The 16,978-nt window shown below is 38.1% G+C and overlaps 1 protein-coding gene across 2 annotated transcripts in view; it reads right to left on the minus strand.

Moving 5' to 3' along the window:
* Window positions 1–969: 969 nt before the first annotated feature.
* Window positions 970–16,978, minus strand: part of ST8SIA6 (ST8 alpha-N-acetyl-neuraminide alpha-2,8-sialyltransferase 6) — a 104,580-nt gene continuing 88,571 nt past the window's right edge. Inside the window, exons 5-8 of one of the 2 annotated variants that reach the window (XM_044678209.1) lie at window positions 15,785–15,926; window positions 13,555–13,667; window positions 5,360–5,452; window positions 970–1,438 (exon numbers count right to left, since the gene is read on the minus strand). In XM_044678209.1, coding sequence (XP_044534144.1) covers window positions 970–1,438; window positions 5,360–5,452; window positions 13,555–13,667; window positions 15,785–15,926 — 817 coding nt within the window. The remainder of the gene's footprint in view (window positions 1,439–5,359; window positions 5,453–13,554; window positions 13,668–15,784; window positions 15,927–16,978) is intronic. The other variant, XM_044678210.1, reaches the window with a different exon arrangement.

Raw genomic sequence — 16,978 nt, forward strand, 5'->3', positions numbered from 1 at the left:
TTCAGCACCTAGCATAGTATCTGGCACTTAGTAGGAACTTAATGAATGCTTGTGGATTAATTGGTGATTTTATAGAAAAATCAAGTTGTTTCACTTTTTAAAAAGTCTAGTCCAGGAGGGAACTTGGTAGCTCCATGGTTTGAGAGCCAGACCCAGGGATGGGAGGTCCTGGGTTCAAATCTGACCTCAGACACTTCCTAGCTATGTGACTCTGGGTAAGTCACTTAACCCTCACTGCCTAACTCTTACTGTTCTTCTGCCTTGGAACCAATACGTAGTATTGATTTTGAGATGCATGGGAAGGATTTTAAAAAACGAACAATTGATACTAAGACAGAAGATAGAATTGAAAATAAAAAGGAAAAGATTGGTCACCAGCCGATGAGATTTTGGGGACCAAAAAACTTACTAGGATGTAGAGAGAGTGTAACTTGCCTTAAACAGGGAAGAGTATTTACACCAATGAAATAAAAATCTTAAAAGTATTGAATATAATATAAATATAATATAAAAATAAAAATAAACTTTTATTTGCATAATATCTTTTAGCTTTAAAAATTCACTTTTTGTTCAATCACACCTTTTTTAAACCTTTACCTTCCATCTTAGAATCAACACTGGGCATTGGTTCCAAGGCAGAAGAACGGTCAGTGTTGGGCAATGTTGGGGTTCAATGACTTGCAAGTATCTGAGACCACATTTGAATCCAGAACCTCCAATCTCTAGACCTGGCTCTCAATCCACTCAGCTACCTTGCTGTCCCCCCTGGACTAGAATTTTTTAAAAAAGTGAAACAACTTGATCTTTCTGTAAAATCACCAAAATATAAATATAGACATAAACCATTCCATTTTGTTCTTTTAGCCTTCTCAGGCGCTGTTTCATGACATGAGACACCTCTTCAGAAGAGCAGGCATGGAGGGTCCACCCACAGTGATAAATTCAGAGAGCCACTCTGACCTACCTTATTCAAGAGGGTTCACATTTACTAAACTGTAACTTGACAATGCCTTTCCCATGAAGCTGGAGAATTTCTCTATATTCTATGGGCATTGCATGGAAACCAGGTTTCGGTAATACATTGTCATAGTAGTGATGGCTGATGGGGGTGCCATTTGTGGTCTTAGAGAAAGGCCAAAATCCATACAGCTTCACACTGTCACACAGTTCGATGGCGGCACTTATGATCATTAAGCCAGAGGACAAGCGAAATGCCTTTACACCTTTGGTTCTCCAGAACTGGTCAAGGTTTTTCAGGTACTTGGGATGAAAGAATACAGCCTTCTGCTTTGCCTTAAGACCATGGAGTGCGTGGTACACGTCAAAAGAGATATTAGTATTTCTCCTAAAAGAAAATGCTGGCAGGATAAGGAATGCCTCTCCATAGGCCGCCATGTTGTCTAGAAATGTCGATTTATTTACATTTAATGCACCATACCTGACCAAACAAAATAAAACAAACTGTGACCAATAAAACGGATCATTTTAGTAACAAGAGACTTTTTTTTTCATAGACTCAGACACTGAACATTTATATTTAATGAATAACAAATGAGGCATATATAGTAGACTTTAAGGAAATTAATTAGAGCCAGTTGCCCGTTGGCTGACAAAAGCAAAGGCTTTCATCTCTCCATGCTGGAATTCATCGGCTTTTCGTTCTTTTTCCTCACCTGATTTCTAAGACATCTCCAGGACGAGCACTTGCTACCTCTTCCTCCCTCCCAACTCTCTTACTGTTTCCCAGCTGATATGTCGATGATAGCTTAAGGACTGGGGCTGGACCTGTTTTTTCGGTGGTACAAAGCTAGGGCAGCACTTGGGTGTCAGGAGGGGATCGAGTACTGGATCTAGAATCAGGAAGATGTGAGCTCAAATCCTGCCTCAAACATTTCTTAGTTGTGTGACCCTGAGCAAGTCACTTTAACTTCTGATTGCTTCAGTTTTCTCAGCTGTAAAATGAGGATAATAATAATACTACCTCCCTCACAGGATTGCTTAGCACAGAGAAAGAAGTTCCTTTTCTGCACCTTAGGGACTTGGAAAATTGTCTAAAATGCTTCAAGACAGGAGTATCTAAGTGGCTCAGTGGATATGGAGTCAGACCTAGAGAAGGAAGGTCCTGGGTTCAGATCTAGGTGCAGACACTTCCTAGCTGTGTGACCCTGGGCAAGTCACTTAATCCCCATTGCCTAACTCTTACTGCTCTTCTGCCTTGGAACCAATACATGATATTGATTCCAATATGGAAGGTAAGGGGTTAAAAATAAATAAATATAACATAGGTGCTTGCCCCAGGGTCACACAGTTAACATAGGGCACAGGTAATGAGACCTGCACTCAGATTGTCCTGTCGTTGAGGCAGGCTCCCTATCTACTGGGCTATCAAGCCGCTCCCTATGAGAGGACCATATTTAATGATTTCTCACATTCTACCACCTTAATGAATCTTTCCTCAATATAGAATTCAATAAATCCTTTGTTCTTATTGTTTAGTCATTTTTCAGTAATGTCTGACTCTTAAAAAACTGTGTATTGGTTGTAAGGCAGAAAAGTGGTAAGGGTAGGCAATGGGGGTTAAGTGACTTGCCCAGGGTCACACAGCTAGGAAGTATCTGAGGCCATATTTGAACTCAGTACCTTCCATCTCTGGGCCTGGCTCTCAATCCACTGAGCCACCCAGCTGCCCCTAATGTCTGACTCTTTATGATTCCATTTTGGGCTTTCTTGGCAAAGATACTGGAGTGGTTTGCCATTTTTCATTCCCAGTTCATTTTACATATGAGGGAACTGAGACAAACAGAATTAAGTGACTTGCCCAGGGTCATACAGCTACTAGGTGTCTGAAACTGGATTTGAACTCTGGTCTTCTTGACTCCAGGTCCAGTTCTCTAGCCACTGAGCCACCTTAATGCCTCCTTAATCTCTTTTATCTCACCACCCCACCTACCTCCAGTCTTAGGTGCTCCACACATAGACTAAAGCATCACTTTAACACACTCCATACTTAAGAAATGTAATCACAAATACTTTTGTCCTATGTCCTCTATAAGCTTGAATACATCTTGTTATTGACAGGCTTTGCCAATACTGATTCTTGCCTGTTTTGGGAACTCAAGCTCTCAGAACAAATAGCATAACCTCCCTTGTTCCTTTTAGAGTCTTTAAAAAACATCCTGACCTGTTTTCCAAATGATACTAAGTGTTGGTTCTGAGGCAGAAGAGCAGTAAGGGCCAGGTGATGGAGGTTAAGTGACTTGCCCAGGGTCACGCAGCTAGGAAGTGCCTGAGGCCAGATCTGAACCTGGGACTTCTTGGCTCCAAATCTAGCTCTCTATCTACTGAACCACTGGGCTGCCCCTCATATATGTTCTTGTTCAAACTTAATTAATAAACAAGATTAGATGATATGAAGGATCTCCCAAGGGGCAATGGTGATGTGCACAATGGGCACTATAGGATTATAATACATTTCAAACTAGGAATTGTGAAAGAGAAGTGATGTATGGGCTGTCGTCTAAGAAGCTTATTGGCTGTAAATATGGACTGGTCAACTAATGAGGGTGCAAATTAACAAGTGGATATGCCATGGGCTCCACTGGCACCCTTGTAATGTCAAGAAAAGTTGAGGGAGGTCCCCATGACATTGGGAAAGTGTCCTGTGACCAATTTATGGGAAGACAAGACTTACACACACACACACACACACACACACACACACACACACACACACACACACACAAAATGTGGAGCCACTAACAGCCCAATTGATTATCCAATTCTAGATTCAATTGAGTATTAAGAGAACAATAGAAAGAGTAAAAGTTTATTCCATAAAACTTACTCTCTACTTTGATTTGTAGCCAATCAATCAACATTTTCTAGTAGTTAAAACTCTTTAGGGAAAGTGTAGAAATTGTTTTGAGGTATAAACAAACCAAAAAGGAAGCTGGGATTTTTTCTATTTGCTTCTCCCAAGGCTCATTCTCTGTTACTATGCTTAGCTGTGACAGCATCAGTGTCCAACAAAGTCCCCTGATGGTCTAAAATCAGAGAACATGCCATCTTTAAAGATATTGAATTGATAAGCAAAGAGTGGAATTGTGAAGGTACTGGGAGAATTAGCCTGAGAAAGATGTTCATGTAACTTCTGATGAATGGACACTTCACTTCGCCCTGGTTTAGACCCATGCTGGTGATTGAAAATGATGGTTTGAATAAAGTTGTGTGCATGTTTTAATTTAAACAGATTATCTTATTTTTCCAAGTGAAAAATTAAGGAGTTCCTGGAAAAAGATGACAAAGGCAGAAGGGAAAGAGGGGAGAAAAAAAAGTTTTTAAAAAATGAACAAAAAATCTTTAGCTTTAAATATATGTTTTTAAATATTGTGTTCCAGAAACTAAATGAGGCTTTTAAATGAAGAAGTTTGTAAATATAAGAACATTAAAAGGATTTATTATTTTTTCAGCCTGGGAAACTCCCATTTTTATCTTAGTAGATTTGCCACAGAATTGAGACAAGAACTGAGAAAAGTAAGGTTAAATGACTGCCCAGGATTATAACATTCTTAAAGGTCAGAGGTAGGATTTGAGTCTAATTCTAAACCCAGCACTGTACTATGCTGCCTGTAGAGAAAATATGTACCAGATGAAAAGTTGTGCTAAAAGTTTATATGAAACTGATGACAATCGCACAATACCATCATTATCAAAAAGAATAAATTCATTTTTTTGTTTAGTCATGTCTGACTCTTCATGATTCTATTTGGGGTTTTCTTGACAGAGAGACTGGATTGGTTTTCATTGCCTTCTCCAGTTCATTTTACAGATGAGGAAACTGAGGCAAACAGGGTTAAGTGACTTTCCCAGGGTCACATAGCTAGTAAATATCTGAGGTCAGATTTGAAATCAGGCCACCTAGCTGCTCCTTTCACTTGTATAAGCAACATTTTAATCATAGGATCAGATATTTGAGAGTTAGAAGAGACCACAGAGTTCCCCTAGTCCAAATCCATCATTTTATTGATGATGAAGAAACTGAAGACCAGCTTACCAATGATCACACAATTGTATGTGGGAGAGGTAGGCTTTGAACTCAGGTCCTCTGACTCCCAAATCAACTTTCTTTCTTTTACCACAATGCTCAGTCCCAAGTAAACTGGCTAAAGACTGATGTAGCAGAACATAAAAAATGTTCATGAAAAACTATAGAACTGTTATGAGGGTTTTGTTTTTCTTTTTAAAAAATTACTATTCAGTTAAGGAGTGGTGGTACGAGGGAGAGAAAAGAAATGCTTATAAAAATGAAAAAATATTTTAAATTAAAAAAGAAAAAATATGTGACACTAATGGTACTTACTTCTGCTGAATGATGCTAGGGTTAACAGTGACCAGATTTGTTTTATTGCCAACGTCTTTGCTAAATTTTCCTGTTATTGGAGGGAGATTGCACCTGAAATTGATGATAAAAAATAATTTTAAAATATTGAAAAACATTACAACTTTATAAAATAGGAAACCCATGAAAACTTTACTTTCTCACAAAAGATTGCCTCTTCCTCATGGGGGCCCACCAAACTGTACTTTACTTCAAATAGAAGAAGTTGGCATTACATCCCAGAGTAACTTATAAATGCTTTGGATTGCACTAATCTTTATTTATATCAAAAAGATAAGTGTGAGATGCTAGGAACAAGTAAAATTGGGAGACATAAGAGCAAAGGGAGAAGAATGGAAATAGATAAAAACAATGGAGATAACAATCATATGTTGACTATCCTTTGAAAGATTCCAAATACTGCAATCAGAGAGAAAGCCTGAATGTTCTGTTTGTACTCTTAAGGTACTAAATGAACCAGAAGTGCATTGGGGAGATCCTCTATGAAAGTCTTATCAGAAACCTAGGACAAGATTTGCACAACAGATGGGCTCCAACACTACCTTGAATTTTCTCAAGGCAAAATATGATACCTTCAACAGGGCATATTAGACTTGAAGCCAAGAACAGTTGGGTCAGAGCCTAGCTGTGTTATCCTAAGCAAATCACTCAATATTTCCGAGACTTAGTTTCCTCATCTGTACTAATAGAAAAGATAATAATACCTATCTTGAGGGTTTGACTTTGGTGTCATCTCTGATACAAAGATTTTTTTTCTGATTCCCCTAGTTTTTAATGCTCTCCTCTTCCCAAATTACTTTACAGATATGAGCATGTAGGTTGTGTTTCTACAGAAGTGAACTCTTTGAGGGCTCAGACTATTTAATTTCTGCTCCATTGAACTCAATTATAACATGACTGGTATGGATGATTTAAAAAACCCCAAACAAACAAACAAACAACAAACCAAAACACCAGCCCTTAAGACTTTCTGGCCTTTAAAGACTTTATTGTGCACAGGAATTGGTGAAGGGGGGGGTGATGGGGTGGGCTAATGACAGCATTAACTAACCACATCTGTGACTCATTGATCTCTGTGATTTCAGCAGCTGGCCAGCGCTTGGCAGGTCTGCCTGATAGCAGTACTTCTGGCAACTGTCAAAATGCCATGGCAATAAAATGGAACACCTTGGGGAAAGGGAGATTTTAGTAATGGATGGCAGGGACAGTAATGGGTCTGGCTAGCACACTTCTTGAGGAAAATTTGTTCACTGCTGGTTCAAATTCTTGTGGAAAGGTGGAGACAAGACTCATTTCCAATATAGTATCATGCCAGGATTTTCCAGAAAGTCACTACTCTAATAATTCATTATGGCATAGAAGTGAAAAGACATTCATTCAGAGTATAAGCTCTGGTTCTACAAAGCTAGGGAAGCTTTTAGTATGGACCAAGCAAAAGATAGCATATGTTCAAACATCAGACTAGATGAATACAGAGAGGTTTATTTCTAGAAGGCTTAGCAATTTGATCAAAATTACATGGGAAACTGATAAAAACACAAAACATTTAGTTGTGTAGATCCCTTCTGCTTTTGTTACAGTGGTAATAAAGTCATTGAAAAGGTAGCAGATATCCACATCCAGAGAAAGAACTGTGGGAGTAGAAACACAGAAGAAAAACATTTGCTTGGTCACATGGTTTGATAGGGATATGTTTGGGGATGTAGACTCTAAATGATCACTCTATTGCAAGCATTAATAATATGGAAATAGATCTTGATCAATGATACATGTAAAACCCAGTGGAATTGCTCGTAGGCTATGGGAGAGGAGAGAGAAGAGAGGAGGGGAAGAACATGAATCATGTAACCATGGGAAAAAAAATCTTCTAAAATAATTAAATAAATAAATGGATTTAAAAATAAATTTTAAAATTTTAGAATAACTCAAATGAAAGAAAAGTTAAAAAAGGAAAGGTAGCAGAGACTGCTAAGAGTCATCAAGTTCTTGGACTATCTACAAGTATTAATGTAATGACTGGCAGCCTTCATGTGCAAGTTTGTACAATGATAAACAAATTGATATACTACTTGGAGGAAGTGGATGATACTCATTTTGGCATTCTTGCAATAAATGAAACCAGGAGACAAATCCATTTCAGCTAGATGAAAGGAAGGCTCAAACATTCTCTTAGGAGGTAAAGAACTGATGAATTCATGGAACCCAAAGACAACAAAAATAGCATTTAAAAGTTTATTTGATTATCTTGCCTCATATATGAGTTATATGCATAAGCAATTTGGCTACCACAAATATTCTGAGGACAGTAGCTTAAGCTCTGAAAGCTCTTGTAGAGGATGAAAGAAAGAAATTCTACTGAAGACAATGCAAGATTATCCAAATAAATGCAATATATATATACTCTGATACTTAGTGACTTCAAGACAAAGGTGGGCACAGAGGAGAATGACAAAAAATGTACTGCCAAATACAGCATGAGATCAAGAGAGCTAAGGCTTGTACACCACTCAGAAGCTTTGCTCCTGTACAACATGAATACTGTCTTTAAGAAGAAATGAGGAAGTTAACTAGACCATTAAAAACAATAGTCAAATAATTCAGCACCAACTATACGTAGTCTAATTGTCATTGGTTAGAATGAATGTCAAAACCAATACTAAATTAGAAGGCTAAAGAGGAGAATTGCACTATGTGCAATTATAGTAACTCCAACCTAAACTGTTTAAATACCCTGTTAATTCTGAAAAGTGACAGATGAACAAAAGGCATCGATTCTATCACTATTCCTTAGAGAAGTTTAAGTGGTGCAGAATATTGAACAACACAAGGAGCGCAAAAGAATCCAGAAAAAAATCTTAATTAGCAAGCACTTGATCTCTTTGATAAACAGAGAGAGATGGTAGACAGAGGCCACATTGATTCAGAATGTAATCTCAGTTCCATCTGAAAAATATGGAAAAGTATGAGTAACATCGCTTCAAAAAAATGGTGGGAATTAATTGAGGAAAAGATGAGCCTATGGAGTTTTTGGTCTGACACCCAATCAAACTAGATTACCTTTATAACATCAGTAGATAAAGCTCTAAGGAGGCCTCAAAGAGATAGGAATGGAATAGTTTTGTTAGCATTTTCATGACAATCTAGCTTTATCAATGATAATAGTAGAACCCTTACACAATGTCTGTAACATAAAAGGCACTTAATAATGCTGGCTAATTTGACTTGGATACACATCATCTCAGTACCAAAATATGTAGTGAGAACATATCAATGGCACTTAAGAGTCAGGAATATAGTCTGGACCAGAGCAAATGCACAGAAAAGAAATTTGTACTGCCAAGATCAATTTTATTAATTTTTTTAAAACCCTTACCTTCTGTCTTATAATCAGTACTGTGTATTGGTTCTGTAAAAAGATGGGGCACCAGGGGTGTTAAAATATAACCTAAATGGTTGTGGAAGGCAGAAGAGTGGTAAGGGCTAGGCAATGGGGGGGTCAAGTGACTTGCCCAGGGTCACACAGCTGGGAAGTGTCCGAGGCCAGATTTGAAGCCAGGACCTCCCATCTCTGGGCCTGGTTCTCAATCCATGAGTCACCCAGCTGCGCCCCCCCCCAGATCAATTTTAAAAGAATGTGAAGAACAATTTTAAGTACTTTAAACAAAAAAGACAATTATAAAGACAATAGTAACTAATGACACAGCTATCTTCTTTCTCACTCTCTTAAATATTAGCAAGAATGGTCTATGAATGAACTAAAAGTATCCTTGATGAAAATACTAAAAGGTAACAAGCAGTATTTTGTAGATAACTTTCTATAGAAAACATCTTCATAGTAATACGATTGACTAAGAAATATTAAGGACACAAAATGTCACCAGGTCTCTTTGCTTTTGAATGCAAGAATAGTTGACTCAGTAAAGCAAAATACAAGACAAAGCATTCTTCCCTTCACATATGACAACTTACAAAGCCCCAACACAGATGCAATGGTGTAAATCACTTTGATCAACAATCTGCAGAGACTCAGGAACAAATGACAATTAAGACAAGGATTCACATGCTCACGAGTTACTCTTCAGTGTCAGAGAGAACAATTGCACAAAGCTTAAATATGAAGAATTCTTATTAATGATAAATTTTTCAAATGTTAAGATTTTTTGTAGGTGATATGCTGGCTATACACAATGCTTTGTACATAGTAGGCTGATAAGCAATAGTATATCATTTGGTGATTCTGATGGATAACTAAAGAACAGAGATCACCATTTCAGCATCCTTTTAGTTAGTTCAACCTGCTTATGTTACAGACAAGGAAACTGAGACCTGAAGAGGCTAAATGACTGGTCAAAGATCACTGGCCCCAAATAGATTGTTTGGCAGTACTGAATTACTTGTCCTCTAACCACCTATGGTTTGAAATAAAAAGGGAGAAAAAGGTTCCAAACTATTCTATAAATTTATCCTGGGCTAAACTAGACCTTTATATATCTAAAACTCTCAACTGATGATCCTAAGAGACCTTTCAAAAGAAAAAAAAACCTAACAGAATTCTAGCAGCCCTTATTCTAGCTCTTATTATCACTCCATGGAGCTGTCCAGAGCTCAAAGCCATTGCTAACTTCAAAGAGAGCAGTGTGCTCAGATTGATTTCTGAGGCAGCCTAAGTGGATTAGAGAAACATACTCCTTTACCTTTGATTTGTTTTTAAAAATTGAAAAATGATCATTAACTTTATGCTAAAACATCTTTATTTGCAGGGTTTACTATGAAACGAAATGAAAATTTAAGCAGAACTTTTCATCAATGATGCCATGGGAATTGTCAAAGTCTTCTCTAAGAGCAACTATTTTTCTTTATTATAGCTTTCTTTCAGATAAAATATTTTGGGTTCATGGGGCAGAACTATGATGCTCTATCTAGAAGCCTAGGATAGAGAGCTTTGGTTCATGCTGGAGTAGTTGATTTTTTAGCCTTTCAGTTTTATTAATGTGCTTTATTTTTACATTATATATACTTACAGATTACTCTTTCTTAGTGAGGGTTTCTTGGAAAAGGAAAATAGTTTTTAAAAAAGCCTAATAATATAGCGATCTCAATTGAAAGCTCATGAAACACAGGGAAAAGTTCAAGGCCAGTTTTTCATGGGGTGATCTGACTAGAAAAGCATGGAAATGAGAATAAGGTTACTGATCAGGGAGATGGAAGAATTGTCACCAGAAAATACTAGTTGAATTTCAAGGAATTGACAGGTTAACAACATATGGCAGCAAGAGGTGGAGCTGTCGATGGCCACTCAATGGGAATTAATCACTCGAAAAACCATTTGCCTGCAGGTTGTTCTTGTGGCTGATAACTGCCTGTTAGTTGCTTGAACTTCTGTAAATTCCAAAGAGATGTTGTGGCAGCAAGGCCTGGACATCTCTTACCCACTACGATTGTGTCCTATTTAGACCACATCTAGAGTACTGTGTCCTGTTCTGGGCACCATATTTTATAAAGGAAATTGACAATCTCCAGTGATGGCAAACCTTTTAGAGACTGAGTGCCCAAACTACAAACTTCTTGGAGAGGGGGAGGGGAGCAGCCCTGTCCTGCATCCCTCTGGCTTTCTAGTAATGAACTTCAGCAAACTTTGTGCTGGGGCGATGGTATATGTGCCTACAGAGAGGGTTCTGCGTGCTCCACCTCTGGCATGTGTGCCATAGGTTCACCAACACAGATCTAGATTGTGTCAAGAAGAAGATGAATAGAACGATGATAGGGCAGAATACTATGACCCATTGGTTGACAAAAAAAGGGAAGTTTAGCCTGAAGAAGACTTAGAGAGGAGGTAAGAGTGGTTTTCAAGAATTTAAGAGCTATTGGGTAGAAAATATATTTTTTCTTAACTCTTAGGAGCAGAAACAGGAAAAGAGATTAAAAAATGTAAAGAGACAGACTGACACAAGGGAAAGCTTTTTAACAATTAGAGTTACGTGAAAGTGACAACTTCAATAAACTTTACCATGAGGTTCTCTCCTCAGGTCTACCATTTTAAGAAGGATCTAGGCATCCTTCACATAATTTACCTGAATTCCTCCTTGACTTCCTCCTTGCTCTTCCTTCCTTTCTTCTCTTACTTCCCTAACTCCACCACTTTTGAGCTCCCCTTTATTTCTTGTCTTCTTCCATTAGAATATGAACTCTCTGAGGACAAACTGTCTTGTTTGTTCTGATCTTCCCAGAACATTGAACAATGCCTGCTGGTCCATAGTAAGCATTTAAAAAATTCTCTATCTAACAATCTATCATCTGTCATTCATCTACTTATCTATCATCTAATGAGCTGCCTTCTTGGGAAGAAGCAGTGATAAAATGTATATAGCTTCAGAAATCTTAAGAGCTTTATGTAAATGTCAGTTATTTTTCTTATTAGAACTACTCGATTCCTCTTCATTGGAAGTCTTTAATCAGAGGCTGAAAGACCATTTGTTAGGCAATTATAAGGAAGACTTCTAAGGGACAGACAGGTGAGATTAAAATCCTAACTCAACATTCTGTGAACTTGTATTCTCTTGAGGATCTGTCTAGTGAAGTAGGGGTGCTAAAAGGTACTGAAAGGGAAAGTTTAGGAATTTTTACCAAAGAAAATAAGCTCGATTTCATATGACAGAAAGAATAATACAGTGGAATAGGATATGTAGTCAGTAGTAGGCAGTATGCAGCAATTTTATGCCTGTAGAAGCAGAAACCTTTGGCAGCTCATAGGTAACTGCCCATGTTCACTCCATGCTCTGTAAATGTCCACCAAATGTTGTGGTATAAGGTACCCCTCTGGATTGAGAAGTGTGATCAGCTGGAAGAATCAGACAAGTAGCTCTTAGGTCAAACCTGCTCAGCTCCCCTTTTTGACTTGTGATATGTTCAGGGGCTTGAGAAAATCAAGGATGTCCAATGGCTGTGGACCCACAGAAACATCCAGGGAACACTTGCCTTTTGCACTATACATCCTTTTGGTTGCTTTAAATACACATACAACAAGGACACGAGAAGAAAGATCCCAAGAGGCCCAAATCCCTATAACTGGGCACTTGTGGCATCCTGGTTCACCTACCTTGGTTTTGGTCTCTAAATACTTTTTACCCACAATTTTAACTAGCTTGACAGAAATATCAATACTGTCCTTCACTGCTACTCTCACTCTGATATTCTCCCTCAGATAGTCTGAGTGCAGATGTAAGCAGGCAGGGTTCATTTTTGTTGCTTGTCCCTTAACTATATCTGTCCACTCTCTCATCAATCAGGCATTTAGAAATTATTACTCCCCGCTTGATATACTGGTCATTGTAACATTAATCATAAAAAACTCATTCAGTAATTGTAGGGCTGTCAGGTATATTGACAACATCTTTGGCCCAAGTTTTATAAATAAGATTTAAAATCACAGGGGATGTGCTTAAAGGAAGTCATCTAGTTTTCATTTGCTTGAAAGAGCTGAATCAAAATGATAAGTTTAAATAATTCTTATAATATCTAAATATCATTCATTTAAAAAATGATATAGGGGACAGGAGATCCTGGGTTCAAATCTGACCTCAGACACTTCCTAGCTGTGTGACCCTGGGCAAGTCACTTAATCCCTTTTGCCTTGCCTTCCAGTTCTTCCACCTTGGAACCAATACACAGAATTGATTCTAAGATGGAAGGTAAGGGTTTTTTTGTTTGTTTGTTTGTTTTAAATGACACAAGTGGTAAAAAAAATAAAGCTTTCTTCTTATTCTGAAAAGGTGGATAATTTTGTCAAAATAAGGTCTCCCCAGATGGATGATCCATCACCTCACCATCACATATGCAGGGAAGTGTAGTATTTTGTAGCTTATCTCATCAAAATGATGAGTACATCTGTTGGCTCATTTTTGCTTTAGCAGGAAAATTTCAAATCTTATGGTTACAGATTCCTCATGTGCATTTACCAAGATTGACCTAGTCTGAGAAAGCAAAGGGTAATGTCATGTGGTTGCAAAAATATCTGGATCTTTTTAGACCTGGAGATTGAGCCATGGTATACACTCTGAGCCAATTTCAGACTGCATTGTCTTGTTGTTGTCCTCTGGAAAACACTCAACAGTTCAACCCATTTTTGGATTCAAAGATTGAGATATTGAAGTTCTTACCTAAAAACAAAGTCAGACTTATCTATTTCAGCTCCGCAGAGAGAGTCCTTCAGGATTCCCCCATTTCCAACCACTGCACATTGATTAAAGGAACGCCCCACAAATGGTTGCGACTGTTAAAAAGGAAATTACAAAGGAGAACATTGTTTTGTAGACTCACAAATATTATCAGCTCAGTGCTTGTAGCTTAACTCTGTAGAAGGTTAATGGAATATGGTATACAGAGTGATCTAACGGTGGTAAGAAAATACCAACAACCAGCTTAGAGAGTTGAGTACCTTAGCTTTGGATGGATTGATTTTTCTTGAGAGAAATAAGATTTGGCATTATTTATTACTATGTAAATAGACTAGGATTGGAGAAAACTTTTTCCTAAGCTCTAAAAAAGGCCAAAATATGGTAATAAATAAAACATGTTAAGTATTTGTCTGCTCCTAGACATAACATTGATTTTTAGCCAGTAAAAGGTAGGTATGACTCCTGAACAAGTTTTGAGACTCAATTATGCCATCAGATCTATAAATACCCATTTCGTAAATAAGGCTGTTTCAAGGATGAAAACAACTATGGGCTGAATGATTTTAAATTAATTTTCAAAGCCTAATTTTTGTTTTATATAAACAACATTCTCTTTTACTTCTTATTGGAACACCATTCATTCATCCCAGACCCTACCCTCCTCTTGAGCCCTATCAGACTTAGAAAACAATTTTTGGGAACAGTTAGGTGACTCAGTGAACTGAAAGACAGACTTGGAGATAGGAGGCCCTGGGTTCAAATCTGACCTCAGATACTTCCTAGCAGTGTGACCCTGAGCAAGTTGCTTAAGCCTTTGCCACTCTTCTGCCTTGGAACCAATACAGAGTATGTATTCTAAGATTTGTAAGAGTTTTACAAATAAAATAAAATAATTCTTATTAAAAGAAGTTCTTCAATTGGTCAGTTTCCCCAGAGTAATGTATCCTCTTCTGGCAGTAGTGAATACCACAGGTCTTCTGTTATGGAACAATTAACACTATCTCAAAATGGATATTTTTACTTATTTGCACAAAGAAACAAGAAAGTTAAGTTTGAATGGGAGATAGTGGCAAGTTGCTCTGAATTCAGGACCAACTCACAAACAAAATAACATGTCCTAGCTCTTTCCTAAAGTGGGGTAAATATAACCAAGCACTGGGCAGAAAGATCCAACTCATCAACCCCTCAAAGGCTCTCTGTTTCTTCTCTGTTACTCCTTTCTCTCCACCTACCAACACATTATATGTATGATTTGGGATTCACTCTTGCCTTTCCCTGACCCAAGGTTATGTCTGGCTCAGATATTTGCAATATTCTCCTTTCTTTTAAAGCGTGCCAGGTTCTGAGGAAACTAGAATTTGGCTCAAGATGGCTTTGAGGTTGGTAAACGGACTCTAGCTTCTTTAAGGTAGCATATAGTAGCCTCAAACTTGGCTTGGTTAAGAGTCTTAATCTCTGGTGCTTGGAAGAAGTTGGTGTAATCTCTAGAGTTTTTGATTGTGTGTGAATGTGTGTGTTTGTGTATGTGTCTCCTCTACTTGAATATGATCTCTTTGCGGACAGAAACAATTTTACCTTTTTCTTTATACTAGCCTGGGGCACAGTGGCTTCTTGCTAACTTGCTTGATTGAACATGTGTGTGTATTTGTGTCATCAGTACAAGAGGATGTTTTCCAAGACAAACTGAAGATTTCTTACAATCTATTGCCTATAAGGGCAGAGTATTAAGAAGGAGGTCATTTGACCGTCACCCCAGGGAGCTGCCAAGTTTTCCATCTTTCCTTTCCAGAATAAAAGAAAGACAAAGAATATGAATCTATAGTTTTTTGGGTAAGGTGTGATTTTGCTCCCAGCATGGGAAATAGGGGGAAGCCTGTTTCACATTAAAAAAGCCACTTTCACTGCACAAGACAGTGACCCAAGGACCAACGAGCTGCAGAAGAAGTCCCAGCTGACCCATCTTGTTCAAGAGTGATGAGGCAGTTAAGACTGGAGGATAGGGGAAACTTAGAATGATTTAAGCTACATGAGTGTTCCCAACATATCCACAGAGCATTAAAGGCTGCCTCTAAAAGATGGTTCACCTTAAATCTAACAGGCAATACTATTACTCATACATTATTACTCATTTAGTTTAAACTCTGACTTAATGTTTTAAAACATTTCATCTTTGTATTATGTCCCAAACAACCCACCACCCGACTTCACTTACCACTGGCAGCATCTGAAAAATGCCCTTTTCAACAGGGAAGCTGGTCCTTTCGGTTTCATAACTCATGTTACTCCCAAGTGGAGTGTTATTTTGAGAAATGACAAAGTTATGCATGGCATCACAGCAAGAAGCAAGCTTTGACCTGCAGAGGACAAGCAGAAGCAAGCCAAGGCAAAGAATCAGGAAAACAACACGAAATAACAGTCAACCCCAAATGGGATAATCATCATGGTGACTTTCATGAGGGCGATACAGCCTTCTCTACTACTGCCCTTTTGTCTCCATCGTTCCTAATGAGCACTTGAAGGGAAAACTGTGAGTAAACCAGACTGAAGTTAATAACAAAATTAAAGTGTTCTGATACGTTTCACTTGTTCACTGACATGCTGAAGTAATTCACAGTTAATGCTAGATGTAAATGGAAACTACTTTTAAATTTTATTTTCATTGATAGCTTTTGTTTTTACATCACCTTCATTTCATCTGATGAAGAAACTGGGGATATTTGGACTGGAGCAGAGAAGACTCTGGGGAGACATAGCTGTCTTCAAAGTATCTAAAGGATTGTCATGTGAAAGGCCAATAAACTCTTGTTTGACCTCAGAGGACAGAGCCAGGAGTAATAGGTTCTGGTTGCAAAGATGCAAATTTAGACTCAATGTCAGAAAAAACTTCCTAACCCCTGCAGTCTATCCAAAAGGTGGACGGGCTGTCTCAGGAGACACTGAGTTCCCCAGCCAAAGTGGAAAGACCACTTGTCAGGTATAGTAAAGATTCTTTTCATGAATAGATAGGGATAGCTAGCTGCCTAAAAGGAATAATGCTCTTACTGAGACATTCTCCATCATCCCTGACTCTCTGTGACCCCATTTGGGGTTGTTTTGGCAAAGATACTAGAGTGGCTTGCTATTTCTTTCTCTGGTTCATTTGACAGAGGGAGGCAAACAGGGTTAAATGACTTGCCCAGAGTCATGCAGCCAGTAATTGATTTGAACTCACAAAGTTGAGTCTTCCTGACATTAGGCGTGGCATTCTATCCACTGTATTACCTAACTGCCAAAAATAATAATAGCTACCATTTATATAGCACTTTTAGAGTTTGCAAAATATTTCATATATGTTATTTCATTTGATCTCCACAACAGACCTGTGAGGTAGGTGCTATATCCCCCACTTTACAGTGGAGGAAACTGA

This window comes from Gracilinanus agilis, chromosome 5 (genome assembly GCF_016433145.1).
Source record: "Gracilinanus agilis isolate LMUSP501 chromosome 5, AgileGrace, whole genome shotgun sequence".
NCBI classification, from domain to species: Eukaryota; Metazoa; Chordata; class Mammalia; order Didelphimorphia; family Didelphidae; genus Gracilinanus; species Gracilinanus agilis.